This window comes from Chanodichthys erythropterus, chromosome 5 (genome assembly GCF_024489055.1).
Source record: "Chanodichthys erythropterus isolate Z2021 chromosome 5, ASM2448905v1, whole genome shotgun sequence".
In the NCBI taxonomy this organism is placed as follows: Eukaryota; Metazoa; Chordata; class Actinopteri; order Cypriniformes; family Xenocyprididae; genus Chanodichthys; species Chanodichthys erythropterus.
The window spans coordinates 34,005,044-34,026,418 of NC_090225.1; the positions used below are offsets into that span (position 1 = coordinate 34,005,044).

The 21,375-nt window shown below is 41.1% G+C and overlaps 1 protein-coding gene across 3 annotated transcripts in view; it reads left to right on the top strand.

Annotated features, from left to right (window-relative positions):
- Nucleotides 1-21,375, top strand: part of LOC137020243 (collagen alpha-1(XIX) chain) — a 234,726-nt gene that overhangs the window by 112,503 nt on the left and 100,848 nt on the right. For all 3 annotated transcript variants that reach the window (XM_067385510.1, XM_067385511.1, XM_067385512.1), the window contains 2 exons: nucleotides 10,787-10,831; nucleotides 16,392-16,427. In XM_067385510.1, coding sequence (XP_067241611.1) covers nucleotides 10,787-10,831; nucleotides 16,392-16,427 — 81 coding nt within the window. The remainder of the gene's footprint in view (nucleotides 1-10,786; nucleotides 10,832-16,391; nucleotides 16,428-21,375) is intronic.

Consider the following 21,375-nt stretch of genomic DNA (forward strand, 5'->3'; position numbering starts at 1 on the left):
GGATCGGACTTGTTTGTTCAGCACATCCCACAGATGCTTGATTGGATTGAGATCTGGGGAATTTGGAGGCCAAGTCAACACCACAAACTCGTTGTTGTGCTCCTCAAACCATTCCTGAACCATTTTTGCTTTGTGGCAGGGCACATTATTCTGCTGAAAGAGGCCACAGCCACCAGGGAAAACTGTTTCCATGAAAGGGTGTACATGGTCTGCAACAATGCTTAGGTAAGTGATACGTGTCAAAGTAACATCCACATGGATGGCAGGAGCCACTGTTTCCCAGCAGAACATTGCCCAAAGCATCACACTGCCTCTGTTGGCTTGTCTTTTTCCCATAGTGCATCCTGCTGCCATGTGTTCCCAGGTATGTACCCGGCCGTCCACGTGATGTAAAAGAAAACGTGATTCATCAGACCAGGCCACCTTCTTCCATTGCTCCGTGGTCCAGTTCTGATGCTCACTGTTAGCGCTTTCGATGGTGGACAGGGGTCAGCATGGGCACCCTGACTGGTCTGCAGCTGTGCAGCTCCATACGCACCAAACTTTGATGCACTGTGTATTCTGACACCTTTCTATCAGAACCAGCATTAACTTCTTGAGCAATTTGAACTACAGTAGCTCGTCTGTTGGCCGGTTTATCACTGTTCCTTCCTTGGACCTCTTTTGATAGATACTGACCACTGCAGACCGGGAACACCCCACAAGAGCTGCAGTTTTGGAGATGTATATGTGTATATACACACATATACGTGTGTGTATGTGTGTAGAGGATTAGATGCTTTAATGACAGACATTACAGGCTCTCTCTGGCTTATCATCTGACCTCTTCTTTGTAGGAGAGTGTGTGTTCTCAGCAGGTTACAGGAGGTTTTGAAATGCTAGATCTGCCTTTATGTCCATCATCCCCCCCACCCCCATGTGTCCCTTTAACACATATTCTGTAATCCATGGCACCTGACCCACGCGGGGTCTCTGTGAGACTGTTGACATTTCAGATCAGGATTAGAGCGCTGCTTTAAAGATTACCCAGGTTGATGTTTGTTTGCTTTGCTCCTGGCGAGACAGAAGTGGGTTAGATGTAAGCAACCCATCTCATCTTAGTGTACTCCGTCCAGCGGGTACGCTGGCATTCTCCAGGCCCGACTGTGTGGGGCATGGTTCAAATGAAAGATTAAAGAATGCGGTAAAACCCTCAGATAAGGCTTTGCAAAGTCCTATCCTGAGTATAGAGATCCCTCGTGTTTAGTTCTATTAACGATTCTGTAGTGTCTGAATTCCTCCACCGAATAGTGAATACTCTGCTGCTGAATAGAGAGCGAATCTTTAGTACCACAGAAACAGAAATCAAGTTTTAGTTGAGTTGTGAGCTTGAAATCTGAATAGAATGTGTTAAGAAAGTCTGGGGGCTTTACAATAATACAAACAATAAACAGAGTAGACGGTGTTTTCCTTCATACAATGAGACCAATGTGCTTGCTGTGCTTTTGAAATGGCCTACAATGACTCACTCATCATTGAACCACTTTCATGTTTAACTCGAACTGCACACTACTATTGCTGTGTTGTACTCAATGCTTGCAAGTATGTTTAGTAACATACACTACAGTGCAAAACATTGTGGTTAAGATTTTGTTTTTCTATTATGCTCACCCAAGCTTAATTTATTTAATAAAAAATAAGTAAAAACAATCATTCTAATTTGCTGATTTGGTTTATCCTGTTATTTGATTAATAGTGCAAAAGATCAGCATTTATTTGAAATACAAAACTTTTGTTAAATTAAATGTATTTAGTGTCCATTTAGTGCATTCTTATATTAATTTATTTCAATAAAAAATCAAGCGTTTGAATGGTAGTGTAGATAATATACAGGAATCAGAACCAGAGTAGTTCATTTTGACCTCATATGATTCCCATTGCTTCTAGTCAGTATGGTAATTAAATATGACTGTATGCACAGAAATCTTGAGGATATGTGTGATGCTCGTGTGAATGGATATTTTCATAGGATTACAGAGTTTTGGGTTGTGTACTTTCAGACTCTGCAATTGGATGAGTTTATTTGAATTGGAAATTTGTTCATGTAAACAATCGTTAATCAGTCTTTATTTATCCTCCTCTCTCCAACACACACACACACACACACACACACACCTACCTCCCACAGCTGGTTGATCTCTAATGTATGTTTGTGACCTAAACTTGGCCCTTGCAGGAACTTATAATAATCAATGTTGTCAAAATATAAGCCACTCTGTGTTGCATAGCAACAGGAAGAGAGGAGAGAGAGGTGATGCTGTGTGTGATCTGAGGTCTGTGTGAAAGGGTGAAGTGTCACACAGTTGATCTCCTTCTTTCTGCCATGCAGAGATGCACTTGTCTGACCAGGTCTTCCAACAGCCATAGGCACTTTATTTTATGTACTGTATACTGTATATAAGTACAATCTGGTCTGACATTAAAATTATCTTTTATTTTTTTTTATCTTTTAATTCAAAGACCTTATTTACTTGTCAGTAGGCTTGCAGTTTTCAGTGTTACTGGAGTTATACAGTGTTCTGCCGTTTTGCTTTTTTATAGAAATAAAATCCATTTAGTTCAGCTGGACAACGGACACTATATTATAAATTGAACGTGTCTGCTCTTACCCATGCAGCACGAGCTGCAGAATCGCAGCAGGAGTCAGATTTCACTTATCAGCTGACGAGAGTAAGGAGAAATGACTGACAAGACGATGGTGGAGGATTTGGTGCACAACAGATCCTGAGCATCATCGACAAATATACTGTATTATCTTGTAAAATGTGTGGCCAGTACTTTTGCTTGGCCGGTCCCTTTACACAGAGTATGTGTGATCGCGAATTCAAAAGCGAAAGTGAAAAGCGATTGAAAAGTTATACCCTGCATATTGATAGCGGCTCCCTAAAAACCACACATTATAGGCCTATACACAGAGTACACATAATCTCAAATTCGAAAGCAAAAGTGATTATCGGTAATACAGGTGTAACACAGTTCGTATATACGGGAAGAAGGAGTATCAACAAAACTTTAATTCAAAATAAACAAAGAACAAAATGAAAGTAATGCGGACGTCTGCCTGCCACACAAACATAATAAAACATAAAATAATTTCCAGGCCTGGTCCTTTCTCGTCCTTCACGGTCGTCGCTCCTTCTTTTATGCTCCCGGAGCTCCTCCGTGAGAGACTCAAGGCCGGTGCGCCTCCCAGGTGATGCTCGTTATAACTTGCGTCACCGGCCTCGCGCCATTCCCTCACGGCTCTCGCCCGCCCTGGTCGCCACATACCCCCATCGCCCCTCGCAGGCCGGGGGGTACTCCCGAGACTGCGCTCTACTCCCCTGCGGTGGCACCAGACGCTCAGTGGACGGCCCGTCCCCCGTCCCCTGCTCCTCCCCTTCATGGCGGACGGCGGCGACTCCTCCGCTCCTTCCTGGACGGCAGCCACCCCACCTCGTCCCAGGAGCACGGCATTCGGGTCTCCGTCCCACCTTTCACAAGGCTCCAGTACCACCGCCTCAGGCAGCCTCTCGCGGTCTTCACTCCCGCGCTGCCCGAACTCCGCAGCACCGCAATCCCCCTCAGCAGCGAGGGCTCTCCGACAGCATGTCCCTCCTTCCTCTCGGGTTTCGGCACCAATGTAACACAGTTCATAGATACGGGAAGGAGGAGGCGGGAACCGGCGAACATTCAACAAAACTTTAATTCAAAATAAACAAAGAACAAAAGGAAAGTAATGCCACACAAACATAATAAAACATAAAATAATATCCAGGCTTGGTCCTCTCCGATCCTTCACGGTCGTCGCTCCTCCTTTTATGCTCCCGGAGCTCCTCCGTGAGAGACTCAAGGCTGGTGTGCCTCCCAGGTGATGCTCGTTATCCCCGTTTCCTCACGGCTCTCGCCCGCCCTGGTCACCACAACAGGTGTTGTCGCTAGTTTATTAATGTGCAAATTTCCTCACCATGACATCCCTAATGGTCAGTTTATTAAGATAATCAGCTGAATATTTTAGCTTTCTGTAGCAATGTAGCAAATCCCATAGCTGTGATTTGGTTTGTAGCCACTTCTAATAACTTTATAATCAAAGCATCTTAAACCTAAATACATCCGTTGTTATAAATAGTCTACCATCTGCATGTTCTTTTGCCCATTTTAACCCTGTGGTTCTTCTTTGCCAGTGTCAGATCTGGCTTCTCTTTGAAACTCTGTGTAGGGCAGCATCATCTCAGAGTCTGCTCTTCACTTCACTTGTGTTTGGTTTGTTCAGTGAAGCTTCTAGCTGAGCAACAGTGAGGCATCTGTTTCTCAAACTAGACACTCTGATGTACTTGTCCTCATGTTGAGGTGGATCTGGGCTGTCCATGTCTCTTTCTGTCCTGGTTAGATCCATTGCTTTCTATTGTCAAGACAGTGTGTATGGCCTTCAATACTGTTTCCAATAGTAATGTAAATGTCATGGAATGCACAGACACAAAACGATAAGATCCACATGCAGTTTAATGAAGTAAGTCCAAGGCAAAAACAGTCCACAAAAACAGAAACCAGAAACAAAGTGCATAAAACAGAAAACAACGAACCACAACAAAGGCAAAAAACACTGAGACTAAATAGACAGAACTAATGAGCAAACACAAAACACCTGAGTGCAATGACATGAGGCTAATAAGTCCAAGGGGTGATTTATGGGAAATGAAGTAAAACTGGTGACGTAGTCCGTGCTGGAGTGCCCTCTGGTGGCCAACCAGGGTACTCCGACTGGAGATCGGGACATTACCCCCTCCCTACGGAGCGGATACCAGACGCTCCACTTAACAAAACAAAACAAATCTCAGGAGGGAGGTGGATAGGAGGAGGATCAGGGGGAGGGATGGCGGGCCAGATCCAGCGTGCTCCCCCAGAAAGCCAGGGCGGTGCTGGAGGAACCAACCAGGCGGGGGCACTGGCAGGTCTGGAGTCCTAGCTGTTTGCCAGGGTGGTGCTGGAGGAACTGACCAAGGGGATTTCAACGGTTCAGACGGCCTGGGCAGTAGCGGCAGAACATAAGGCCTGGATGGCGGCGGCAGGGCAGAAGATCTGGGCAGCGGCGGCAGGACCGATCGAGGGTGCTCCGTGGCCATATCGGGAAGAGCGGGCAGCTCTGGGACGGCAACGACCTTGGGCTGCTCAGGGATGGCAGCATGCTCGGACTGCTCAGGTGGCGTCGGCAGGGCAAAGCGCTTCGGTGGCGGCGGCAGGGCAGAAGGCTTGGATGGCGGCGGCGGCAGGGCTGACCAAGGGCGCTCCGTGGCCGTATCAGGGAGAGCGGGCAGCTCGGTGACTGCCTCCGTGGCCGTATCACGGAGAGCGGGCTGCTCCGGGATGGCAGCGGGCTCTGGAGTGAACTCACTGGCTAGGGTAAACTCAATGACTGGAGCGGGCTCTGGAGTGGACTCACTGGCTGGAGTGGACTCTCTGACTGGAGCGGGCTCTGGAGTGGACTTACAGGCTGGAGTGGACTCACTGACTAAAGCGGGCTCTGGAATGGACTCACTAGCTAGAGCGGGCTCTGGAGTGGACTCACTGGCTGGAGCGGGCTCTGGAGTGGACACACTGACTGGAGCAGGCTCTGGAGTGGACTCACTGGCTGGAGTGCCCTCTGGAGTGGACTCACTGGCTGGAGCGGGCTCTGGAGTGGACTTACTGGCTGGAGCGGGTTCTGGAGTGGACTCACTGGCTGGAGTGGGCTCTGGAGTGGACTCACTGGCTGGAGCGGGCTCTGGAGTGGACTCACTGGCTGGAGTGGGCTCTGGACTGGATTCACTGACTAAAGCGAGCTCTGGAGTGGACTCACTGACTAAAGCGGGCTCTGGAGTGGACTCACTGGCTAGAGCGGGCTCTGGAGTGGACTCACTGGCTGGAGCGGGCTCTGGAGTGGACTCACTACCTGGAGCGGGCTCTGGAGTGGACTCACTGGCTGGAGTGGGCTCTGGACTGGACTCACTGACTAAAGCGAGCTCTGGAGTGGACTTACTGGCTAGAGTGGACTCACTGACTAATGCGGGCTCTGGAGTGGACTCACTAGCTGGAGCGGACTCTGGAGTGGACTCACTGGTTGGAGCGGGCTCTGGAGTGGACTCACTGGTTGGAGCGGGCTCTGGACTGGATTCACTGGCTGGAGCGGGCTCTGGAGTGGACTTACTGGCTGGACTGGATTCACTGACTAAAGCGAGCTCTGGAGTGGACTTACTGGCTGGACTGGATTCACTGACTAAAGCGAGCTCTGGAGTGGACTTACTGGCTAGAGTGGACTCACTGACTAAAGCGGGCTCTGGAGTGGACTCACTGGCTGGAGTGGACTCACGGACTAAAGCGGGCTCTGGAGTGGACTCACTGGCTAGAGCGGGCTCTGGAGTGGACTCACTGGCTGGAGCGGGCTCTGGAGTGGACTCACTGGTTGGAGTGGGCTCTGGAGTGGACTCACTGGCTGGAGTGGGCTCTAGAGTGGACTCATTGTCTGGAGCGGGCTCTAGAGTGGGCTCTGGAGTGGACTCACTGTCTGGAGCGGGCTCTGGAGTGGACTCACTGGCTGGAGCGGGCTCTGGAGTGGACTCACTGGCTGGAACAGGCTCTGGAGTGGACTCACTGGCTGGAACGGGCTCTGGAGTGGACTCACTGGTTGGAGCGGGCTCTGGAGTGGACTCACTGGATGGAGCGGGCTCTGGAGTGGACTCACTGGATGGAGCGGGCTCTGGAGTGGACTCACTGGCTAGAGCGGGCTCTGGAGTGGACTCACTGGCTGGAGCGGGCTCACTGACTGGAGCGGCCTCCGGGCCTTGAAGTCCGAAGGAAGCCTTCTTCCTTCTCCTCCTCCTCCCTTTACCGGGGTGAAGCTGAGGCTCAGTGCCCACCTCCCCTGTGACTTCAGAGACGGATTCATGATCTGGAGCATGCACACTGCCTGGTTGACTTGGTGAGGCCCAATCTACCCGGTGGCGGAGATAGGCGTCGAATCTCCAGAAATCCAAGTCCTGTAGCCCTTCCATCTCACACTGAGGTAGAGGATCATCAATGCAGCAATTAAAAATATCCTTCAGCGCTGCATCGTTGTACCTCAGCCCCACCGCCATCGTCCAAAAGACCATGGCGAAGCATCCTACCTCTTCTCCCTCCTGGCGTAGAGCCATCACTGCCCCAAGCAGTGCCACACGCTCCCTGCAAGTGCCTGCCAGAATGGTCCTCATGCTGCTGGATCTTAATAGTGATGGTCGATTTCGAAACACTGCTTCATGAAGCTCCGAAGCTTCGTGAATCTTTTGTTTCGAATCAGTGATTCGGAGCGTGTATCAAACTGCTAAAGTCACATGATTTTAGTAAACGAGGCTTCATTACGTCATTACTGTTTCGAAACATTTCAAAACAGTTTGAAATTTCAATGGTTCACCGGTAGAGGGCGATGATAAAGTGAATCCATGAATCATGCAGATTCAATGAGAACTATTGAACAAGTGTCTAGGGCTTTACCCTATGGTTTTACCTGATCTCTGATCAGTTTTATACATTTGTAGATGTTTTAATTATACATTAGCATAATTAATATTAATAATGGTAATTATTAATGTCTTATTGGCCTGTTTAGCTTGAGCCATGGAACAGAGAAACACGCAATGAAAATTGATAAAAGAACACATATTATACACACACTATATTTAATCGTATTAGATAAGTGAATTCCATTTAATTGATTTTACTTTAAATAAAACTTTTGCAATACATTTGTTAAAGAGTATTTTTAATGCGTGTTTGGCCTGAGTTTTGTTGCATTTGCACTGTTCTGACCACTAGGGGTCACCGTGGAGAAGGGTGTCAGATTGTTTCGAAGCCTCGAATCATAACGGCACATTTGATTCAACTGCTTCAGTGTTTCATGCAGCCTCGATCTGCCCATCACTAGATCTTAATAGGTGGTTCGTTCTGTCACGGAATGCACAGACACGAAACGATAAGATCCACGTGCAGTTTAATGAAGTAAGTCCAAGGCAAAAACAATCCACAAAAACAGAAACCAGAAACAAAGTGCATAAAACAGAAAACAACGAACCACAACAAAGGCAAAAAACACTGAGACTAAATAGACAGAACTAATGAGCAAACACAAAACACCTGAGTGCAATGACATGAGGCCAATAAGTCCAAGGGGTGATTTATGGGAAATTAAGTAAAACTGGTGACGTAGTCCGTGCTGGAGTGCCCTCTGGTGACCAACCAGGGTACTCCGACTGGAGATCGTGACAGTAAATGTATTTAAAAAATTGTATTTTTTGTCTTTTTGTATTGGGCCAATGAGCAACTACAGTTGTCAACATTTAAAGTGGATCGAAAAAGTTCATCAAAGTTGTCCTAAGAAGAAGTTTTAGGACATCTTTGATGAAAGGTTTTGATCCACTTCAAATGTTGACTACTATAGAAGAAACCCAGACCATCCAAGCATCGTGGTTGGTGAGGTTTGCACACTCATTTATCAGATCAAGTCATTATTTCAGCATGCTTTTCCCCCCCTTTTTTTTCACTTTACTGCATTGTGAAACCTTAAAGGGTGTTTAACATGCAGATTCATGGTACTGATGTTATCTACAACATTTGCCTTCCATTTAACACTTTATTCCCCTTTTCTATAATGCATGATGCATATTTCATGGCCACCCAGATATTAGTATTCACAGAAGAGCTATGTTTTAGGGACAGAAAGAGAAGATAATTAGAAAATACATTATTCATCATCTGTTTGGCATAATATAATTATGATTTTTTTTCATATAGCCTTTTTGAAAGCACAGGCTGAAACGTGAACAAACCATACATTGACCTGTTTTGCGGAATCTACAGTACATCATGTTAACACATAATTGCTACTGATAACAACCAGCCTGATTTTCAATGCTGAATTGGAGATGGATGGAAAATCCTGCTTAACACCATGTTGTAACCAGATACACAATAAAAGCTATCTTTTCCTTGTTAGCTTTTGTCCTAACCAGCCGTGACGGCAATATGCAACAAGCGACAGGGATTCTATTTTAGAAACGGTTTCTATTTCTGTAACGTCATGGCTGGAAAAACAATATACAAAGTAATCTCAGGTACCGATTATAAGCTTATTTTAATGTTTAAAAAATGTAATGTGAGTTTGTATATCATTTTGCGTGAACTTTATAGCCATATTGAAAGTGATGATGGATAATTGACTTTATATCTTAAAGTTCAAACTGTGTGAACTCAATGTTAACAAGTAAGTGTATTCTGTGAAGATTTTAATAATGTTTAAATGGTGTAATATTTATGAATTTGATTATGTACTTATCCGTTTCATTGTGAGTGCAGTGCGCTTGCAAACAGACTACGCCCACACACTCTTCTGATTGGCTGTGATTTTTTCATTGATTTCTGGTGTGGAGAGACAAATTGCTTAACGCTGGAATCTTACGGAATTGCATCTGGTTAGGACATGGTGTAACTGTTTGGGAACATTTTTCTAGCTGGTCCATATTAGCTGATGATCACTGGTTGGTTGACCACCATCTTCCAAAAACCAGCTACCATGTTTGAAAACCATGAAAGTGGCACTCAAACCATATCAAGTGACTAGCCTATCCTGGAGTCTTGTAGACCAGGCAGTAAACAACCAATTAGAAACACCCAAGCAACCATCCACAACACCCTAGAATGAGAGCTTACACACAAAGACATCAAGAAGAGAAACATCTGAGCAGGGAATTTCAGACAATGTCTGATACAAGGATCTCATGAGATTCATTCTGGTTATTTTTTTGGCATTAAGGTTAATGTCTCCTTATTGCTTAGAAATTACCAGCACACATGTATTCATACAGGGCCTGATGATGAAAGCAGTTCATTTTTTGGGAGTTCTTTATGTTGCAGTTAATGAAAATGACAAACACTGGCAAACTCAACATCATCGAATCAAAGACTATGTAAATGAACAGTTCTGAGGATACAGACAAGCCATTACCTTTTGTGTGCATGTTCCTCTTCCTCTTTCATCCAGCCATGACCAGCGAACTCTCAAACACTCCCCACTTTGACAAAAAAAAAACCTCTAGTCCTCCAACTCCGCCTGATGAATTCTTAATAATGGTGTACATATTGCTGAAATTGCACCGTGTGCTTGTATATAAAACGTCTCCATAAAATTAATTTAGCAAAGACGACGCAGCCATCAAAGAAATGTCCGGCTTATTCATCGAGGGACAATGTGAAAACTAATTTCCCCGAGGTTGCCACACTGGCTGTCTTTATGTCAGTTTTTCCGATACGCTCATGTCATCGCGCAGCGTCGAAAAATTAAACCGGTGACTGGCAGTTTTGACGGCTTTCACTGAGCTCACCTCACGCACTTTGCCAGTTTGTGTGTTTCGAGTATGTGAATTGAAGGCGGTTATTATATTTGTGAATAGTCCATTATGTCCAGGCGAGCATTCGGGGCCGTGCACAGGGGCCCGTTCTGTTTGTCAGAGGGCCTGCTTTGATTGATGTGGCTGGGGTTTGTCACAGCTGGAAGGGAGGTGATAGACTTGGGTGGTATAGAGAAAGCGGTGCACCACACAGAGCTCTGCAATTAAGCTGTTTTCTTTCTGTTAATTAAAAGCAAATTAGTCACTGCTACAAGAGGAGCTGTCTTCTTCTAATTGCCACCCAGCATTGCCAAACATGAACCTGTTGTTGAAATGGTCTGTCTTTTCTTATTCTCTCAATTTCTGTTTCACAGGGTCGACGGGGAAAAACAGGAGAACCGGGGACTCCAGGACCACCGGTAAGACTTTATAGTTTGTGATAAAAGAGTGTGGACAAGAAAGTGACCATATGTTCAATATTGTGGGAGACTGAAAGTAAAAGTTGATTGATTGGCCATTCAAAAAAATTGGATGGCCTGGCCCACCCAACCATTAAGCTTGGCAATGCAAAGGGGATAAGAAAAATAAGCTTCAAGATGTTTCTTAAAGGGTTAGTTCACCCAAAAATTCTGTCATTATTTACTTACCCTCATGTCGTTCCAAAACCTGTAAGACTTTTGTTCATCTTCAGAGCACAAATTAAGATCTTTTTGATGAAATCTGAGAGCAGTTTAGTCCATATAAGGATTGAATAAAAGGATTTAGTTTTAATTTAGTGAAGAAGCAAAGATGATTTTGATATTACATGTTGATGCAGTGGATGACATATTTGGTATATATCAGCATTAACATTATGAGGCACTCTCAGGCCCACACAGAATCCGTTCCTGCAAAGTTTTGCAGAGATCTCCACAGATTTCTACACCTGTCATTCACAAAGTTTCAAACCCTGCATGTTTGTCCCTTACAGATTTTAGTGAGATATTTCAGCTGCTGCAATAGCTCCATTTTACATCATTTAAATCCATGACCAAAAATTGACCAAAATTTCTTCTTAAACTGAAAACAGAAAGTACAGATGTTGCATGGTCCAAAAGTAAGAGATCAAGTTTAGATTGGTTTCCTTCATTCTTAAATACCAGGCAAACTGTCCATTAGGTGAAAAAAGTTATATCAGTACTTTTTTCAGTATTAAATGATTGAATATACAGGGGTTGGACAGTGAAACTGAAACATTTGGTTATAAACCACAATAATTTATTAGTATGGTGTAGGGCCTCCTTTTGCGGCCAATACAGCATCAATTAATCTTGGGAATGACAGATACAAGTCATCTACAGCGGCCAGAGGGATTTTGAGCTATTCCTCTTTCAGAACAGTGGCCAGGTCGAAAATGGATACATTTTCTGACTTGCTCCTCCAAAATATCCCAAAGTGGCTCAAAAATATTTTGATCTGGTGACTGCAGGCCATGGGAGATCTTCAATTTTACTTTCATGTTCATCCAACCTTCTGTCACAAGTCTTGCTGTGTGTATTGGTGCATTATCATGCTGATGCACAGCACCCCCTTCAGGGTACATTGCTTGAACCATTAGGCGCACTTGGTCCTCCATAGCGGTTCGGTAGTGCTTTGCAGTGATGCACATATCAAGCACAGAAGAGAATGCCTAGGCCTGTCATGATAATCAATAAATCGACTAATCTATCACACGATATATGGACATGACCTTGATCATTTTTGGTGACGCAACATATTGCCCATTATGTTTAGAAAAAAATAATGTCACCAACATTTAGCCTCTGTCATCTTATCTGCTCTCTGTTTGGCAGTCGCGGGTGTCTACGGTAGTTCATTTTCACAGAGAACACGTTTTTTGCATTCCATGGTTTTTCCATGCAAACGTGTGCTAGATGGAAGAATTTGACCATTGCGTTCACGCCTTTCACAGTATCTCGTGCATAACGTGGCTTTATAAACACAGGGTGCTCAAGTTAAAAAAAAAAAAAAAAAGTTTTTTTTAAAAAACTTTTAAAAAACACGCCTCTAGAGAAAAATGACGTCACGGACCAATGGTAGTATGAAGGTTTTGGAGCTGGAGCAAACTTTTCCAGAGAGGTCGCTTTGGCAAGCCATTTCGAACTCCCAAAACAAACACAAAACGAACTAAGTTTTGGCCTGATTTTGTTCGAAATTACATGTTTGAAGTATATCAGTGCCTTTATTTTACTGAGAAAAGAAGGTCAGGGAAGAATCTGCACATGGAAAATCTCCATTTGTGCCTTTTGTGCATTTAAGTGTGTTTGTTTTTTTCTACTTGTTGTTTTGCACTTTTTGTTAGCAAAGGTTTAATTGTTATTTATTCAACATTCTAATTTTTTTTTTGATATTACAGTGTCTAAATATTCTTGAGAGTTTAGTTCATTCTCATTTGAAAGTGTGTAGGCCTACTATTATTATTATGCCGTTATATTATGATTATATATTCAGTGGCATAAAATGGTCTTTAAATGACAATAAAATCGCATATCACAATTAATCTGGGACAATATAGCTCCCAACAAAAAGCAGTTATCGTGACATGCCTAGGAATGCCATGATATTGCAGCCCAAACCATCACTGAATCACCCCCGTGCTTGACTCTGGGCAGCGACAGTCCGTTGCTAAGCCTCTTTGGAGTTTCTCCACACTGTAACTCCCACAGATGCAGGAACGACAGTGAAGGTGGACTCATCAGAGAGTAATACATGTTTCACATTGTCCATAGCCCAATATTTGCACTGTTGGTACTATCGAAACCGACATTTGGCATTGGCACGAGTGACCAAAGATTTGTCTATAGCAGACTCTGTGGAGCTCCCAATGAACAGTTTTGGTAGAAATAGGAGAGATGAGGTGCACATTTAATTCTGCAGTGAGTTAAGCGGCTGTGGTTTTGTTTTTTGGATACAATCCGGGTTAATACCTGACATCCCTTTCAGACAGCTTCCTCTTGCATCGACAGTTACTCCTGTTGAATGTGGTTCGTCTTTTGAGGAGGTATGCCGACATTACCCTGGATACCATGGCTCTCGATACACGTCCTGGTCACAGATGAGCCAGCGAGAGATGCACCAACAATTTGTCCTCTTTCTCCCATGATGTGTTGATTGCAGTATTTTATGTACAGCTACTAATTCAACACTTACTGATGGAATGTTGAAGATTGGCCACCAGGCCGCACATATATAGGCGTAAAACCTCCAACACTATATTAGCCAGTGTTTGTTTCATTGTCCAACCCCTGTATATTGAAATGGAACTCATTTGAACCATTAAGTTTAGTTCACTTCTGTTCCTAATTTCCTTCCCCTGCAATTCAGTCATTTCAGAGTCATAAAGCATAATTGTTGTCATAAATCTGCTTCAAAAAACAAACTAAATTTGTCATATTGTGCATAATGGTCAGATACCTGCTGCTATATTTACCCCCCTTCAGATGAGCAGAGTTTTCCTGGTTTTTGCGTTGGTTTGAGTGAAATCTCACACATGCTGTGTGGCTCAACGTTTCAAATTACGATTTCAAGCAGCCCAGAGGGCCATATTAAGAGCAGTCCCATGCATAAGTGTTATTGAAGATCCTGATGAGACTCTCAAAGGGGCGCTAGTTTACTGCTTGATAAATAGTCTCATCAAAGCTGTGGCTTCAGTATGAAAATGTGTGTGAAGTAAAAATCAGACATGCACACACTTCATGCCTTGAAAGGTATGTTGCATCAGAAATTGCTGGCATATTTACATTGCCTTTGGCTTTGTGTTTGTACCCACATGCATAGAACTAGATAAACATTGCCAGCTTTACTGAATCTCTTTTGAGTGGGAAAAGAGTGATTAATGAATTGCCATACTGAATGAATATTTAATAGTTCACCAAAAAATGAAAATTCTAACACTTTTTTTTTTTTACTCGCATTTTGTTCTAAACCTGTTTGACAGTCTTTTGTCAGACTGTGCAGGTCACTCTTTTCTATGCAGTTACTATAAATGAGAACTGGATCTCAAACTCAGATTTAAATAAAACATGTAAAAGCATCATAAAAGTGGTTCATTTGACTTGTGAACTATATTGTGTTCTGAACAATAAGTGTTCTGAAGTCATATGATAGCTTTGTGTGAAGAAAAGTTTGAAATTTAAGTAGTTATTCACTAATAAACTTCTCCAAATGCTTCAAACAAATAATTCAAACTGGTTCTGTGAATTGAAACAACTGATTCATTGAAAAAATTCAGTTCCAGATGTTAGGATTTTTAGTGAATAAGTATGGAAACTTGTAGCCGCCATTGAATAAAACATAAAAGAGGTAATTGCGACTTTTTATCTCAAAATTCTGAATATTTTTCTCGCAATTGCGAGTTTACATCTCACAATTCTGACTTTTTTTCTCAGAATTGCTTGATGTAAACTTACAATTGTAAGTTATAAAGTCAGAATTGCGTGATATAAAGTCGCAATTGCATGTTATAAAGTTAGATTTGTGAGATATAAATAATAATGTTAGGAAAAAAGTCACTTGTGTATTATATCTCGCAATTCTGACTTTTTTCTCGCAATCGCGTGTTATAAAATCAGAGTTTACATCTCAAAATTCTGATTTTATAACTTGCAATTGCGAGTTAATATCATGCAGTTCTGAGGAAAAAAGTCAGAATTGCGAGAAAAATATTCAGAATTTTGAGATAAAAAGTCGCAATTACCTTTTTTATGTTTTATTTAATGGCGGCAACAAGATTCTATACTTATTCACTAAAAATCCTAACATCTGGCACTGAATCTTTTCAGTGAATCAGTTGAATTCACAAAACCAGTTTGAATTATTTGTTTGCAGCATTTGGAGAAGTTTATTAGAGAATAACTACTTAAATTTCAGTCTTTTCCCCACACAAAGCTATCATATGACTTCAGAACACTTATAGTTTAGGACACAATATAGTTCACAAATCAGAATTGTGAGAGATAGACTTGCAATTGTTAAATAAAAGTCACAATTATCTTCTCCTTTTTTTATTCCGTGGTGGAAACAAGCTTCTATTTCTCACACAAAGCTATCATATGACTTCAGAACACTTATAGTTCAGGACACAATATAGTTCACAAATTAGAATTGCAAGAGATAGACTTGCAATTGTGAGATAAAAGTTTGTCTTTTCCTTTTTTATTCCGTGGCGGAAACAAGCTTCTATTTCTCACACAAAGCTATCATATGGCATCAGAAGACTTGAAATATGAGTCATATGGACCACTTTTGTAATATTTATATGATATTTTTGCAACTTTTTGAAGCTTGAATAACCCATTTTGCATTTTTGGGTGAACTGTTCCATTAAAGATTCACTAAACTGCAATAAGAACTGCAAAACTGCACACCTGTTCTGAATCAGTGATTGACCCTTTAGTTTCACACATGCTACTGTAAATCTGTCACTCTTCACCACAGGAAAGTTATAAAGTGGTGAACACAAAGTCATAAGAGTCTGGAAATAAGGGGTTTTATAGAGTGACATTTTTAAATGGCAGTGTCTCGATAATTTCCATGGCATGTGCCAACCTTGCTTCTGTCCTCGGGAGCTGGCATTTATAAGTGGCCTGTTGTCGGCGGCGGGGAGGAGGGCCCCGAGCGGCATAGACATCCTCCCCCAGCCTCGAGGTGTCGAGGAACGCCATGTGCGGTCCAGGAGCCCTTATCTGTCTGGATATTTAGTTGAGCTGATGTGTCTAGTGACCTTTGTCAAGGACATTTGCAGGTGTTGTTGCTGCAGTCATGGGCGACAGAGGCTAATACGCAGTGAATGTTGTCATGGTTGCTGTGTCGGGGAGTTAAAGCTGAATTTCCATAGTGTTGCATTGTACAATATCAGATTTTGGATTTTCTTGCCCAATACATTTACATGTGAACTACCAGTTTAATTCACTAATATTGAGATTTATTTCTTCAACACAGGGTCCACCTGGAACATGTGATGCTGAAGCTGTTAAGGTAAGGTTTAGCTCTGTTTTATTTGACATTATTAATTTAAATTATTTTGACAGTTCTGTTTGGTAACTCTAGTGGCAGTCTTTTTGTGTAAGCTTTTGAATGTTGTAATGGTGTTCATGCACATGTGTTGAAGTCTGAGGGTGCATCTCATTTCTAATTTGTGCATCCTCGCTTCCTTTCCTATACAAATAAGCTTTCTTTTGATTCCTCCATTCTCATTTTCTTTCGTTGCATCCTTTCCTCACGTTGTAGGAAAGGATGCAACAAAATTTCATGAAGAAAATGAGGATGGAGGAATCGAAAGAAATCTTATTTGTATATTGGAATATTCTTGATCACTGAAGCGCCATCAGCTGCGATCAAGGGATCTGCCTTTATGTTGTTGAAGTTTGGTTATTTAAGAAATTCATAATACATATCTGTTTTAGTCATGAAACTCTAGACGGTGCAGACTGAACTTTACATGCAATCTGCAAGCAATCGCATCATCACCACATGCCAATGCACATGGCAAGTGCAATATTTCCTTTTAAAATTTGATAAATTCCTGACATATATCACTTTATTCTATAAAACCGGTTTAGTTTGAATTCATTTTTAGTACATTTACATATCATTTTGTTTTATGTTTTGTTATCTTAAACCCCCAAAATGTCAGGTGGTGCAACTGTCTGAAAAAGACTAATACTGAATAGACTAAGAAAACTATTTAAAATGGTGTCACTTTTATGGTGTCAAACATTTCCTGATAATTTACTCACTCCCATGTCATCCAAGATGTTCATGTCTTTCTTTCTTCAGTCAGAAAAAAAAAATGTAAGTTTTTGATGAAAACATTCCAGGATTTTTCTCCTTATAGTAAACTTCAATAGGCACCAAACAGTTGAAGGTCAAAATTAGTTTCACTGCAGCTTCAAATTGTTCTACACGGTCCCAGATGAGAAATAAGGGTCTTATCTAGAGAAACCTTCGCTCATTTTCTGAATTTTTTTTTAAATTATATACGTTTTAACCTTAAATGTTCATCTTGAACTAGCGCTCTTCTTTTTTTCCTCTATTAGAATTCCAGCAGTGTAGACACTGCTAAGTGTATTACTGCCCTCCACAGGTCAAAGTTTGAACTAAATTTTATATGCAGTATGCTAGTGCAAGTATATAACAATTAGTTCAAACTTTGACCTGTGGAGGGCAGTAATACACTTAGCAGCATTTTTCATCTGGGATCGTGTTGAACAATTTGAAGCTGCAGTGAAACTAATTTTGACCTTCATCTGTTTGGTGCCCATTGAAGTCCACTATAAGGAAAAAAATCCTGGAATGTTTACATCAAAAACTTAAATTTCTTTTCGACTGAAGAAAGAAAGACATGGACATCTTGGATGACATGGGGGTGAGTAAATTATCAGGAAAAGTTTATTTAAAAGTGAACTAATCCTTAAATAATAAAAATAAATAAATAAAAACTAAATGGCGTCATTTTAGGTTCTTAACTTTTCATATAAACAAATTTTAGAAATATCAGTAGTTTTAAAGCTGTTGAGATAATTGAAAAACCTTTGTCCGGCAATTTGTATATTCTCAAATGTCAGGGTGGCACAACTGCAAACATGGCTCTTTTATAATAAATTGACAAGGTAATAACTGTGAATAATGCATCAACTATAGATCCTTGTGGCATATTGAAAAGGTTTGTAAATCTCTCTCAAATACTGCTAATTTCAAGTATGTGTAGGATGGTACACTTTCCATGTCAGGTGGTAAAAATACAGTATATACATATAACTATTTGGTTGTAGTGTCTGACATAAAAGCAGTCAAAAAATAAATTTACATACTTTGAAATGTTATTTAACAACTGAAACTTGTTTAAATGCATTGTTCATGACTCAAAAATATGCATTACATCAACTCTCAGGAGATGGGTATGGTAATGGAGATTGGTATTGTAACGGATATGGAAATGTTAGTGTATTTTGTCTTGGCAGAATAGATCTGCTACGCTGCTGTTGCCGCAGAGCAAGTACCGAGACTTGTTACTGCAAATACATTCACAGACATTGCTGTACCCATAGCAGATCTATACAGGTGGAGCTGGGGAAGGTGGAGGGTTTCTGAAAGCACACTGCAAACTGCTAACAGCAACACTACCGGTATTTGTTTGAATGTTTGAGCTCATTGGCCACTGATGCAACAATTACTGTAGCTGTGCTATGTTGATAATGACGTGATCGCTACCAAATAAGATAAAGACTTATTAGCCTGCGCCATCTAGAGTTTCATGCCAGAACTAGGTAATTTTGAAACGATTTTTAAAAAACACCTTTTTTGAAGTTTTATTTTTCAATGACCCACAAGCTGATTGGCCTCTGCTGATCCTGCTGCCAATGAGATTGCTTGCTTAACATTTAAATAGCCTGCTGTAGGATAGATCTGCAGCGTGCTATCAGCATTCCTCTGAATCCCTCCACCTCCCCCAGCTCCACCTGCGTAGATCTGCTACAGGATTTATGCAAAACGAGAAAGCATCGATATGAGTACTGATTATGATTTGAAAGGATGCTTAGGATGCTAAGTGCATTGCTCTTAATACGCTTAATATCCCACAATGCGTTTAACGTAAGTTTACATAAAGAATGACAGCAGATTTGATTTTTAACACGGTCGGACTGCCAAAAGTCTTGAAAAATGTGATGAATGATGACAAAATATCTATTTCCAAAATTATTGGAACTTGATGAGGTCGAATGACAACAATATAGCATACTACATTCATCATGGAATGATGTAATGGTTTCATTTACTATCTTTTTGAAAGAGTAGTTAGTGGTAAACAGTGCATACTGCACACTAGACATCAATAGATATGAGTTGTTGTGAGGTCAATGGTAACACATGCACCACTGTCAGTGACCTAGAAGACTGTTGAGACGCATGTGCTGTCTGTCTGTTGGTAAAGTGAGATGAAGCATTTATTCTGTGCTGTCCTCCTGAGAACAGAGAGAAGGACATGCTCGCATCCTACCGATTGGCTTCCCTCAGTCAAACGCTGGCTGTCTGCTCAGCATGTTAAACAGCCACGCACACACACACACATCCTGCCTCACTCCTCAGACTCAAGCCTGACAGATGGTAATTATGAACAGTGCTTTTGCAAAAGGTCTGCAATAATTTTCATGAAGCCCAGGGGTGTCATATCTCACCAGGGGCAATGGCAGTGTATGAATATAAATATACAGTATATAAATATATATTAAACAGAGCAAGAGTGAGTGTTTACATGCAGCTCCTTAACTCGTCAGTTCACACTTGCCGCTGACACACACAGTCAGGTCTCGGTGGACAACATGCCTGTCTGACCTTTAACCTTCCTCTGATAAGTTAACTGTACAAGTTAAACTGTTTGCTCACTATTTGACCTCTATTTTTTATTTTTTTTTACCCCATTGCCTATTGTATTTATTAATTTTATTTTTTATCATAAACCTCAAATTTTGTTAGATGTATGTGTAAATAAGTAAATAAAATAATTCGGCAGTGGGACAAAAAGAATATATATTAAAATTATGGTCTTAGTATCTTATGCAGTCTAAGTACATTTTTTAGATATTTTAATTTAATTTATTTTTATTTTGTATTTATGTATTTATTTATTTTTTACTGTACAACAAGACAATAACTACTGGTTTAGCTATTTATTTATTTATTTTTGATGTGCAGTTCTATACCCAGTGTTACATGTCTGTTTTCTTATGCTCATGAGTTTATATCACACCAAAAGAGTCTCTAGATACCTTCATTAATTAAAAGATGTTTTATAACCTACATTTTTCCTTTCCAGTCAATTTGATACAACCTGCTTCAAGTGCCTCATTTGACAAGTACAGTAATTAAAGTGAGATCATTTTATCTTTCAGATGGTGTAATGTCTAAACACTAGATTATTTTTGAGTTGTTCTGCTGTTACTGGCCAGTTTGGATCAAAATAATCTTAATTTCTTCTAAGTGACCGTAATTACTGTTTTAGTGTAGTCAAATGGATAAAGTAATCAGGAACGTTATTTACCTGATCCCAGACAAGCCAACCTAACATATTACCTCCTTTTTGTTGTGGAGGGACAAATGATGTAGGCTTAGGAATTAAAGGAACATCCTGGGTTAAAAACTGTCTAAGCTCTATTGACGGCATTATTTTGTTACATGCTGTTGATTACCACAGAAACTAATTTCATCTTGTCCCCCAGTTTGTTACAGCCATATGGTTATAACAGGAGTCTTTGAAACAAAATATTACAGAGGGTTTAAAGTGCCTCTACACTCTAAAAAATAAAACATTGGTTCAACAACAACAACAAAAAAAATGTTAACGTTTTCCACTAGAATTTTTAACTAATATCCAATTGGGAGAATTACATTAATTCAAAGCAATATTTTGAGTTGATCCAACATAATGTTTTAAGTAAGGTGAAGATGTTTTTTTTTTTTTGCCACAATAAAAACACATTTCTAAGTAACATAAACTTAATAATTGTCAACAGGAATGCAGCTATGTAAGTTGATCCAACACAACATTTTAAGTAAGGTGAAGATGCTTTTTGGACACAATAAAACTGCATTTCTAAGTAACATGATCTTACCAAGCACCGCTTGTCACCATGATGGTAACTCTCCAAAAACCCACATTAACACATTAACTCTTCTAAATTAGCATAACAAAACCCTAATTACTGCTAAATCTCCCTTACCATTAATTTTGTGCAAAGAACATTATATAGCACTTAATTTTAGCATTTACTCTCCCTTTCAAGTGCCATGGGCAAAGCATGATGGGAAATATAAATCCCAGCCCAGTTAAAAGAAGTGTTCATACAACTCAAAACAATGAAACACATTTAAACGTCATCAGATTGTATTTTACATTAACAGAACTTAAAATTAAATGCATTTTTGA